At 35.5% G+C, this 12,680-nt stretch overlaps 1 protein-coding gene across 3 annotated transcripts; it reads left to right on the top strand.

Moving 5' to 3' along the window:
• Window positions 1-3,636: 3,636 nt before the first annotated feature.
• Window positions 3,637-12,059, top strand: LOC109172259. Of its 3 annotated transcripts, none has more exons than XM_019321418.1 (13): window positions 3,637-3,829; window positions 4,046-4,320; window positions 4,507-4,636; window positions 4,720-4,822; window positions 6,943-7,066; window positions 7,450-7,515; window positions 8,516-8,554; window positions 8,693-8,773; window positions 8,895-8,942; window positions 10,098-10,148; window positions 10,303-10,371; window positions 10,932-11,177; window positions 11,402-11,961. In XM_019321418.1, exons 2-13 carry the CDS (start codon window positions 4,165-4,167, stop codon window positions 11,651-11,653), a joined length of 1,365 nt encoding a protein of 454 aa, XP_019176963.1. In that variant the 5' UTR covers window positions 3,637-3,829; window positions 4,046-4,164; the 3' UTR covers window positions 11,654-11,961. The 3 variants fall into 3 exon arrangements, 2 of the variants coding, with proteins under 2 accessions (XP_019176963.1, XP_019176964.1); XR_002052702.1 differs by having other exon boundaries at window positions 3,638-4,320; window positions 11,402-11,866; window positions 11,899-12,059; XM_019321419.1 differs by having other exon boundaries at window positions 3,638-3,829; window positions 4,068-4,320.
• The last annotated feature ends 621 nt before the right edge of the window (window positions 12,060-12,680 follow it).

Here is a 12,680-nt window from a genome sequence, read left to right as displayed (position 1 = left end):
TGTGAATGATTTGTGTGTTTGCTTTTTGATATTTGTAGCACTGCATTTATTGGCATGTTTCTTGGAGGAATTTTTAATTTAGTTATAATGAGAATTGAACTAAGGTTCATTGCACTCCTTTTATAATCCTTATTTTCTACTATGAAAGTGCAGAAAATATGATGCTTTAAATGCTTTGTGTGTTTGCTTAGATTTGTTATTGATATGTTATGAGAATGAGACAATTTTAGGTCCTACTTTTTCTATAAGTGATAAAGAAAGTGGCTATTAGCTTAGAGTTTTTATGTGAATTTCTCTAGTTTAATTGGCATGTTTCCCTAATACGATCTGTAAGTTGAATTATTACATCTAGACTATTATACCCCTTGCACAAGTTCTATTTTATGTAGTTGAATTAAATACCATTGTTTGCTTTTATTACATTTCTTTTCTTGATATTAGCTATATTAAAGCTCATCGGTTAATAATAATAATTATTATTATTAATATTATTATTATAATATAATATTATATATTATAATTATAATAATAAGCCACCCGCAAAAGGGAAAATATCCGGAACATATGAAACGGTTTTCGCCACCCGTAAATTCAACAAAACCTGATTCGTAATTTCATGTATTCAATTGTTTTGCACCAGTACACGACTACATAACCCAGGGACTATTATTTTATTGTTGATTATCCCAATGAACGTATGTAAATGGGCATTTTATATTTAACACAAATGTAATTGAAAGTGGTTCCTACGCTGCCGCAATTTCAACGTGTCGCCTCCTAACAAGCGATGCAGCGGGAGAAGTTAATCGGCACATGCCCGTACGTAAACGGAAAAGGTAGATAGGCGGACCTGACCTCAAGTAGCGCGCGACATAAACCGGCAGCGAACATGGAAAAAAAATACATCCATACCTCAAAGGTAATTCCGGCAAAGGAAAACCAGCCTACGGAAAGATCATGGCGAACCGCCCGGTGCAAGAAGAACTAATGATAAATAAAAACTGGGAACCTGCTATAACCGCATGTTGGCAATTAACACGCAATAATACGACCATAAAGCGGGTATGCCGGCCACATGAAACCATGTACCTAGTAAGCACTAAATCAAAATGAAAACAAAGGCGGAGAAAAACGTTTGACAATGAAGCAACACAAGCATGCCGAAAATGAAGAGAGAGCGAGCCGCATCCTGAAGGAGAGAAACATAAGAGGTAAACACAAGTAAGGGCACGAGAAATTCTTGAACAGTAAGTACAATAACACCCGAACAGTGTAAAGACTAAAGAAAGATTTGTGTAGAAGACTACGAAAACAAAAACAAAAAAAAAAAAACAAAAAAACAAAAAAACAAAAACAAAAACAAAAACAAAAAAAACAAAAAAAAAACAAAAAAAAAAAAACAAAAAAAAACAAAAACAAAAAGTTAATTCGGCAGACATCTGTAGACAATCGCAATGTATTTTTTACCAAACCAAACAAAGATCAAATCAAAGATGTACAAATCATTTGGTGCCCTCACCGGGCCGAAATAAGTACCCGTGTAAATGAAACCAATTAATTAGCGGATTTGACCAGTGAATTGTATCAACGGTTGGTAAAAATATATTTGAAAAAATTAGTTGTTTAGATTAACATGTAAAATGACCTAATGATATTATAATTAAAAAAGATTAATAATAATAATAATTGTTTTTAAAAAATAATATATATATATATATATATATATATATATATATATATATATATATATATATATATATATATATATATATATATATAGAACAAATTGCACTTTTAGTCCTGTGAGTAGTATGGTACTGGCAATTTGAGTACGTGACTTTCAAAACTCCCAATTTAAACCTTTAACTATGCAAAAATTGGCAGATTTGGTCCTCCGGGCCAAATTGCCGACCAATTTTGGCCGGAAAAACATAAATTGGTTCGAATTTATTTGTGTTGAGGGCAAAATCATCATTTCACTCCCTTCTTCTTCATTCTCCCTTTCTTCTTCATTCTTCTTCTTCTTTCTTCGCTTCGATGGATTAATCAGAATTGGACTTAAGAAGAGGAAATTAGATCGAATCAACCACCTCGCTGAAAGCATTGGCTCTAAGGAAGGACGTTATGCAAGAAACTATCGAGGGGATCCAAGTGCAGATATCATTGCTCTGAAGAACTACATGAATGCTCAGTATTTTGGTGAGATTGGTGTTGGGTCACCACCTCAAAAGTTCACTGTGGTTTTTGACACTGGTAGTTCTAATCTTTGGGTGCCCTCTGCCAAGTGCTATTTATCAGTGAGATACTCTATAAACATTCTTGTATTTTGCATTACTATGCTATCAATCCACTCTCATGTTTGTTTTTGATGGATGTATCAGAAGCGAAGAAAGAAGAAGAAGAATGAAGAAGAAAGGGAGAATGAAGAAGAAGGGAGTGAAATGACGATTTTGCCCTCAACACAAATAAATTTGAACCAATTTATGTTTTTTCGGCCAAAATTGGCCGGCAATTTGGCCCGGAGGACCAAATCTGCCAATTTTTGCATAGTTAAAGGTTTAAATTGGGAGTTTTGAAAGTCACGTATTCAAATTGCCAGTACCATACTACTCACAGGACCAAAAGTGCAATTTGTTCTATATATATATATCGACGAAATACAACATAAAGAGCAAACATGAAAAAGTAAGCGACCGCTGGCGCTTATAGATTTCGCCAACAACTCCGCTAAAATCTCGAAAATCAAGTACAAAAGAAATAAGGTGCAAGCTAAGGAAAATCGCAAAAAGGACATGTAAATCCAGAAAAAGCACGTAACTAAATAAAAAATACAAAATATTGTTAAATATCAGCCCACCAAAGTACGATGAGTATGGGCTATACGTGATGTCTAACTGAGCAAATGACCGCATAGGCGGGACCCCACATGGCCGGAATATTATCAACTCTAACGTCCAACAGTTCGCTTACTACGACCGACGGTACATCGGCAAAGACAAATTTTATTAAATTTTATCGATATACAATAATCAAAACTCAACATACAAAATTTTTTGCCTAAGTCATGGGTAAAATTAAACTGAGTCTTTATAATATATATAAATATAAATTTGTGCATTAAATGTATACTATTCGATAATATATGGTCGGTTAAAGTACCTACGAGATCCCTGTACTATATCATTTTGTTCAATTTAATCCTTATACTTTTATTTTGTTCAATTTAGTCCTTGTACTTTTAAAAATGGTGCAATTAAGGACAATAGTTAACAATGTTAATATTATCGTTAACTTAGGTTACATGACGCTGAGGATATTTATATTCCTACTCATATATTATTTTATAAATATTTAAAAAAATTATTTTTATCACCAATATATTAAATTAGTATGTCCAAAATAAATAATTACGACCATGTTCGTAATGAGATTTGGACAACTGTCCTTAGTTTTATCACTTTTTAAAGTAGAGAGACTAAATTGAACAGAATAAATGTACAAGGACTAAATTGAACAAAACACTATAGTACAGGGACTTCATAGGTACTTTGACCTATATGGTCCATATAATAATGATTGGTTCATTTATTATAGTTTACTTATTCTATTTATAAGAAAGAAAAAACATTTTAGATACGGAAATTGTTGAAGCCTAATATTACGTTACACGCCCTTCCCTCCTCCCCGAAGTCTCAAATTTTCACGGCGGCACCTCCCCCTCTCTTCTTTCCGGCGAAAACCCTAACTTCCATTCTGCGCCCAAAACCGACCTCTTCTGCTCTAACGCCAACCACTGGACGGAAATTGTTGAAGCTCCTTAAGGCCGAAGGTTATCCTCCATCCAAAATCCCTCCTCAATCTTCCCATATTACCCCCTTCGTTCTTCAGCAGCCCGGGTTGGCTCGGGCGAGTCGACTCGTCCTTGCTAGGCTTGGCATTTGCGTGGTTCTATGCCCTCGAGTCGAATTATGCTGTTCAACATTCGTTTATAATTATTTTCTCATTCGTTTTTATCTGGACTTTGCTGTTTTTCCTCTGCTTTCAGTGTTAGTTGCTTTTTTCTGCAGCCTGAAGAGTGGCCAGTGGCAGAGAGTGAGAGAGAAGGGAAGTTAGGTTTATATTTGTATTGGAGATGAGCTGAGCTGAGCTCAGGGTGAGCTTAAAATGAGTAGACTATCAATTAGACCCCGTCCGCTTGACTTTAACAAGAAGCTGCCTATTATAAAATCTGTAAAGGATTTCGATGATGATATTGACACAGCTACCAATACCCGCAACTCCCAATTTCTTCGCCTTGCAGCCGAAGCTCCAGACCCGGAGGTGGATTCCCTTCACTGAAAATTAGTTTTGCAAGTCCAATTTTGTCTTGTGTTATATGTTGTAGTATATGTATGGGTTTTGCTTTTGTTTAGCATTTTCATTTACAAGAATTGACAAAGTACTGCCCAAAGATAAATGTGTCTACCTGTGGTTGAACTGACTGCTGAAATGGTTTTTGTGCCTTAGGTGCAGCAAGTTTCTGCCAAGAAATTGGCTTCTGAAATTCCTACTCCAGAGTTTGTAATTGTGGATACATATGAAAGAGACTATTCACGCACTTTCACTCAGCCAACATCATATATACATGCACGGGGAGGTTTGTAGAGTACATACAGCTTTGAAAGTTATAAGCATTCTCAGTTACTAGCAATTTAATGAATTGTTTTAAAATAATTATAGCTCGGGCTGAAATTGGAGAGTTTGTGGAGTATGATCTTGACAATGAAGATGAAGATTGGCTTCATGAGTTCAATAATGAAAGGAAGATCCTTCCTGCTGAAAAGTAATAATCTCCTTGACGTCTTATGTTCATCTATTGAGCTCCTGTTATACTTGTTGCTATTGTAGTTCACATGTGAATAATGTTATTCTTTGATCCCATATCACAATGCTATTGTAGCTTTCACCTGTTCTTTAATACTGCGCCTTTGCCTCTGTTTGTAAAGGCTAACTCAATATCTGACATGATACTAAAACATATCATAAAGATGGGGTCCTAGTGTCCTATATCATGCAGGATGGGAAAGGAAGATGTATGCCATCTGACCATCCCTAGTACAATTATAAATAGTTGGATTTTGTCTTGAACTGGTGAACCCATACTATGGGCATTCATATTGATAATAGGAGACATTATCTTGTTTGAGAATTAAGAACCCTGATATAATGTTGAGCCTAAAAACTGTATACTACCCTACTCGTGGCAATCCTAACAAATGAGCCGCCTAGACATTGTATAGAATTTAAATATCATACTTGTCAATATTATCACAGTGCAATAATTCTATCAAGGGGATTCTGAATGCCTGAACTTTTAGATGCTGGAGCTCTTCCCCTTGACCCTTGTTCCAACTAACATTAAGCATTTGACGAGGATTAGAGGCAGGACATATGGTTATGGGTTACTGTTATACCAGAATCTTAAACTTCTCTGTCCAACATTTTATTACTACATTCTTTATTTTTAATGGCCAACATAACTTTTAGTTAGGGGTGCAAATGGAAATGCCTATCTAATTTATGGCTGTCTTGAAGATTTTTCAAAGGTTGAGGGGCCTCACTCAATTTAATGTGGCTCCTCATTGTTACAATCATGCATTTTTATGGGGGCAGAGCAAATGCTGGATCCATTAAGCTGACCTTGTGCATGCAGTGACTTGACTTATGTTCTGGCAGCAGGGTCCTTGCTAATTTTGGATTTTGGTTAATTCCGTGAATTGTGTATTAGGGTGTGTTTGGAAACCCGGAAAATGATTTCTGGGTTTCCAGTGTTTGGTAACGTATGGAAAATTAGAGTGAAAGGAAAACATCTTCCTGGTCAAAGCAAAATACCCTTGTTTTTCTGGAAAATGACTTCTCTTTTTTGGGGGAAGTCATTTTCCAATCTCCTCCAGTCATCTATGCCGCCAATACACCTGCCATCTCTCACTCTATCCTCAAAGTTACTTCAAGTCTCACCATTGCCGTCACTCATCAGTTTCAGCCTGTCACCGTGCGCCCAAAATTGACCAGTGCTTGCAGGAAGGAGCGGAGGAGTTCTTCCTGAAGCCGGGTGGCAGGTGGACGTGAACCAGCTGAGTTTGCATTTGCCGAGACCCAAATATTTAGAAGCTTTGCCGAGCAGGAAAAGAAAGGCGGCAGCGAAAGAGTTATGCGTCTCTCTGCATCCAACCAGGCCGAGAAGAAGAAGAAGACTGGTTTGATCTTTAAACTCCGGTCGACGACGAGGATTGAAATTGAAGAAGAAGATCTGAGAGAAATTGAATGAGGATTGAAATCATATACACAATCATATACATACTGTTTGAAACTTAGAAATGGTTTGTACTGCTTAGTTTAGTTATTATTGGATTATACTAATTAGTAATATTGTATTAGCATTATTTTTATAAATGTTGTTATATTTTAAACTAAAGACCTAAAGTACGAAACAATTAAAATGTTTAATTATACAATTATGCCCATTTTTCGGAAAATGAACCAAACACATCTAAGACAATTTTCTGGAATGCAACCAAACACTGGAAATTAAAATGTTTTCTGGAAAATGACTCATTTTCCAGGTTTCCAAACACTCTTAGGGGATACTGCCTTGACTATCCTGTTAGTCAACTGTCACGTGACCTTTTGATTTCATCTTTGATTTTAGTGAGTAGTTCCTCTTTACTGGACCTATATCTTGCCACAAACCAATAAGGAATGTGTTTCTGATAAAGTGTTTGACAGCCTTGTATGCCTTTCCACAAATAAATTCTATTGTTTTTATATTCACAATTCGGTTGTTTTGTGTATTTTCTTTTCCTGTTTCTGTATGTGTATTCCCTTTAATTTGAATACTGTTGCTTTGGGCATCTGTAGTTTCTTCCAAAACTTATCCTAATGTCACTTATTTTCTGGATTCAGACTTGAGATAATCCTGTATAAATTGGAAGTTTTAGATCACAAGGCTCGGGAAAGAGCAGGAGTAATTACACCAACTCTTGTATCACATATCCCCGTGCTTCTCAGTTTTGATGCTGCTGTTGAGGTGAAAATCTTATTTGTTGATATCCAGTTTAGTTGTTTCTAGTAAATGTCAAATCACTCTTTTTAAATTAGCTTTAAGACTAATCTGCAACTTGATATACTTAAGAAATACCTGTTTATTGGTTAACTTATTTCGTACAGTAGTCTGGACATACTTGCTGAAAGTCAATTTTATTTTGCATTCCTTTTTCAGTACAGTCTCTAGACTGTTGCTTTAGCATTAGCTCTTGACTGTTGCTTAACTGTTTCCACTTAGTCTCTAGACACCTGCTTAGCATTAGCTGTTCACCCTTGCCAATTAATTTTCATTTTCCTTAATGATTCTGAAAGGAAACTTATTTGTAACTGATCTTATAGTTTGTCTTTGTTTAATTTTAATGCTAGGGTTTGCAATCTATTTCCACAACATATGGAGTTTTTCAGTCTATATATAGCTACTGGAAAGACAAGGTATGAATTCTGTGGCATTAGAGTTTCATAATCCAATGAATTTTATATTTCATACTGTATAGGTTTTTTATTACCATTATTATTTTTATATAATTCACTGAAAACATAACTGCTAGGTCTGCTAGCAAACATCTCCTACCCCCCATCAAATTTCTATCGATTATGCAGGATTGAACATTTTTCTATCTTTTTAACAAAAAGGAAGCACCAGGCTGGTGCACAGTGAGCTTTTTAAAGAAATCAGCTGTGTATTGAATTGATTTACAAGTAGAGTGCTTTGAAATTCTTCATGGATTTTGAAGTGTCTGGGCTTTTTTATTTTGAAGTCATTTGTTTTTCTTTAACTCATTTATTTTATTTTTATCCTTTCATGTGAACAAGTTTGGGTGACAGGGTCTTTCTTTTCGGATATAAAATTAGGTGGGGATGATATATAGTTTTGTAGAGCAGTTTCTTTGAATGTATATATTGGGTTGTGCACCCACTTCAGTAGGTCAGTATGTTCCTTTAGAAGCTTGTAAAAAATTTGTTTATGTTGGGATGGAGTAGTGCTTGATGAGTAGATGAAATGGAAGTTATGTATGTGCTCATAGAGTTCATAAAATTGTTGTACGGAGTAGTATTCTTTTCCATTTTTCTTTTTAATTTCTGTCATTGTGTGACGATCTATTTGTTTTCTCATCATTCTCAAAATGTACCTTTACTTGACAAGTAGATATTGAAGTTATATTTCTGCTAATAGAGAGCATAAAACAGTGTTACGATTCTTTTTCATTTCCATTATTTTGTGACAATCTATTTGTTTTCTCATCATTCTCAATATGGGCTAGCGCTTAGTGTGTAGATGATATGGAAGTTATTTTTCTGCTCAGAGTTCATAAAATCCGTGTTAAGATTTGTTTCCATTTTCTTTTTTAATATCCATTTTGAAAGATTTTGAAAGATGAATTCTAATGCATTAATCTCCTTTTTTTGGCTTTTCCATTTTGTTGTTCATCAGCGGGAACATTGGCAGAAGCCCATTCTTCGGCACTTACAGGTCATTGATGAACCCAATATTAGCTATTAAATAGTTGTTACAGTTCATATAGTTATATTATTAGGCTTCCTTTTTTCACTTGAATTTTTTCTTTAACCAAATCTGAGTGTCTACTACTCTACTCTACTATTTTTGCAGCCACCTCCACCTGTTAATGATACCAACCCATATAATGTATTTAGGCCAAGGGAAAAGGCTCACAGACTCCACACAAGAAGGGTATGTGACTGGAATGGCATTGTCTTATTTCTTTGTTGTGAGTTTTCTGCTGTTTTAATTTTAAAATTCTGAGGCGTTACTGTTGGACTGATGGTGTTTGTATTTTGCTTACTTTTCCCAGATGCAAAGGAGGGAAAACAATGTTCAATCATTTGAAAAGCTTCGCCAGGTGAGCTTATGGACAATTTAAGCTATCAGTTTGTGATTTTGGTCTCCCTTCTTTCACTTGATATTACTTCTTAGTCAATATAAAAACCGAGAATGTTTATTCTGTTGTTGTGGCCCTTCCCTTCACTGCATGATTGTTCATTTGATGCCTCAAACTGCACTTGGTCAAACTCCAGACATTCTTCATTTATGTTGTTTCTGCATGATAATATCCTTCACAGGCAAACAACCCTTCCAATTATCATTCACCTAGTCATGTTGCTTGCCTGCATTTCAACTCCTACAAATGTTATCTAATTCAACCTCGAGTTTTATGCCCAACTAATGATACTGGTTATCATTTATAATGATCAATTCCACTGTTGATGCCTTTCTTTGTGGATGTTTGTGTTATTAGGAGATGAAAAAATCTTTTTGGAATTTTAGTTGAACATATTTTATTGGTGGAAAACTTTGAATTTGTTGCTATAGCTTTGCCAATAATGTATGGTGGAATAAGAACTCTAAGAGACAGAAGTTTGGCTTTGTATATATGAGTTGCATGTATTATTGTATAAGGAACATGCCTTATAATCTTATATAGGTATGCAATTTATGTAGTATACAAACAGGAGACTAAGCTATATGACTTAAAACCCAAACCAGTAACTATTAGTTATACAAGTAATAGTTAAGTATATTACATAGATTCCTTAAAACTTCCCACCACAAATGGCACGTAGCCGTGAGGTGAGAGACAGCAAGCTTTGGTGAGTATATCCACTATTTGATCCTTAGATGAAATAAAACAACTTGTGTTGCGTTAAGCCGTTAAGGTGAGAGTAAGAGATTGAGGTGTTTGGTGTTCCTGCCAATTGTCAGTATTGCTTCAGATCTTGGATGGTGCTCCTAAGGTGGCTAACAACTGGTGGTTGGTGGTGTAAGATTAGAGACTTTTGGCAAGTCGCCATTCTCCCATGTACCAAATTTCCGCCATGTATTTTCTTTGGTATTGTAGGCTGGTTGGGGGTTTCAATGGAAGTTTTCAAACAGTATTGACATAGTCACCAATTAATATAGAGCTATAATATTTTACATGGTTATGCATAACTATTACCTTGCATCATTTGTTATATTTACTATTTGAAATTAATGAATACACTACTTCCATCTTCAGGTTAGACGCAACCTTGAACAAGCAAAGACCATTCTTGAGGCTCTTGTCAAGGTAAGTTTTTCTTAATTGTTAGAAAGAGAAATCTCAGATGAACTGTGTTCCAATTTAACTTAAACCCAAAGAAAGGGAAAAGGTCTCAGTTTTGCTTAAATATATGTCTACGTCCAGTAGCTGTGCTTAAACATTTTATGTGATTTGTGTGCAGAGAGAAGAGAAAAAGAGAGAAGTTATGGAAAGTGAAATTAGCCTTCAGAGACTTCAAATGAAACATAAGGTATGGTGGAGGCTTCATCTGGTTTTCTACATTATTCCTGTTTTACATTTACAGCATGAAATGAAGGTAAACTGTATAATATGATCATTTGAGAAATGAATTCAATCCCATTTAGTCAGTAGCTATTTCTGCAATTAGTACTGCACTGTGCTTATTATTTGTGGATTCTTTATGCTTCTAAGGGTAAGTGGTTTGTTTTCTTGGCTTGACTATCATTTCCAGTGCATTAAGTAGAGCATTTAGCTGGCAGCGAAAAGTTTCTTGTATCAGAAAGTTCAATTAGTTTCTTCTTGATGCGTGCATTTAAATATATTGTTGGAAGGAAACTCTGCCCACAACGTATCATCACTATTCCTGTCACCTTGAAAATAGACTATAGCTATATCTAAAATTCTATAACTTTTGGCATGATCTGATGCTGGATTTGTACACTAATACACATTCCTTTGCGTCTCACTAGTTGGAGATTTTATTTGTCTCAATGTGAGAATTTCTTCAAGTAAATGATCCATTGATATAACTGGCTTTTGAATAGTTTACTAATTGATTGTTGTATACAGAATGAAACTGAGCTTTTTGAAGATAGCTTCGCCCTACAAGGATTTCATTCCTTTCCAAGCAAGGTTGGTTCAAGTGAGGATGAGTTTGTTGACTCGGATGATGTTGGTGTTGGCCGTCCATATGCTCGGCCTTCTATGGTACACTCTATGCCTTTTACAGACTCAAAGATGGTGGCAGTTTCCACTGGAAGCATAAGACGGGACTTCAAACGACGTCAGACCCCATATGGATGGCTCCAAAAATTGGTGCTTGCTCCTCTTATAACTCGCTCCTTTCCATTTCCCCTCGCCTTTTTGGTTTTACTTTAGCAAGGGAATCTGGGATGCATATATACATAATTATGTATGTATGTACATATAGGTAACTAGATGTTGAATAGGGGATATGGAATTAAGGTTTCGCCATTTCAGACATTGTGTTAGAGAACCATATTATGGAACTGCCATTTCTGATAACATGGTAAATGCAGGATCCTAATGAGCCAGTTCTGCTGTTCACGAAACCTCTGGATCCCGAGAAACTGGCAGCTGCAGGCATTAAGCCACCAACAGATTCATCAATGGCCGATGGCATACTAGGACGCTCATTGAATTTGCGTGGACGAATTGGCAGGGGTGGCCGACTGGTGTTTGACAGATGGAATCCACTTATGCATACTCCAATCGAGTGTGGCGATACTTTCTACCTACCACCAAAGCCCCGACCAGCCACTCATCGCTGATAGATATTAAATGTTATTTCCAGTTCTTGAACTTGGAAGAGTATGCTCTCTGCTCTGGGTTTACCACAGCCCATTGTGCAATTAACATTGTATTCTTCAAGGTTAGGAAAAGGGGCACCCTTTGTACAATTAGTGGTATTCTCTTGTTTTTTCGAGGCTAGTGGGTAGAAAGGAAGAGCACAACAGAGCGTCTTTGTTGCGGATGTAGCAACATGATGGGCTAACCGTTGATTGCTAAACAAGCCCGATGTTTGAAGCAAATGCTTAGATAGTGTATGCTTTGTTGTAAATGATTGGATTTGCATCAAGGGAGGGAGGTAGCATAATTTCTCTATTGCTGTAAATTCTGACATTTTATTTTTCTTTCTGATCAGTTTCTCTTGGACCTTGAAATTATGCCAACCTATACAATGCGTAATGGTATATCCATCTATATAATTACGGCTTATATTTGTTTCTTATGATGTGTCATTATTTCGTTGTGGACTCGAAAGAAAGGGTATGTATCAGATTCACATGACAACAACCTTCTAGATAAGAATAAAAAAAAAAATGCTGAAATTAGGGCATAGTCCAATTTTAACACATCATTATATAATCTCCTCTCTTATTTTCTCTCCAATCCTTCCCTCTTTTTCTTCCCTTTTAGTGGGTCCTACTTTTTTACACTCTTACATATCATTTATTATTTTATTCACTTTCTACTATTAATAATTTCAATTTTATATTACAATTTCAAATTTTAATTTTAATAAAATAAATTTAAATAACAAAATAAAATACTTTTATTGTGAAAAAATTAAAAAAGAATTAAAATAAAATTATAAAATATTGTGACCTCAACAACCAAAATTTAAATGAACATGAAGAACACCTTTTTTTTAAAAAAAAAAAAAAATAAAATAAAATTAATAAAACAGAGTTGTTCCCACCCTTTACGATTGAAAAAGGTGCGTTGACAACACACACCTTCCTATTGGCATGTGATGCCCACGCCCTCCAGTGCACATGCTCCGAAGAGAACAAT

The sequence above is a fragment of the Ipomoea nil genome, unplaced genomic scaffold (genome assembly GCF_001879475.1).
Source record: "Ipomoea nil cultivar Tokyo-kokei standard unplaced genomic scaffold, Asagao_1.1 scaffold0415, whole genome shotgun sequence".
Lineage (NCBI taxonomy): Eukaryota > Viridiplantae > Streptophyta > Magnoliopsida > Solanales > Convolvulaceae > Ipomoea > Ipomoea nil.
This window is presented reverse-complemented; position numbering and strand designations above follow the sequence as displayed.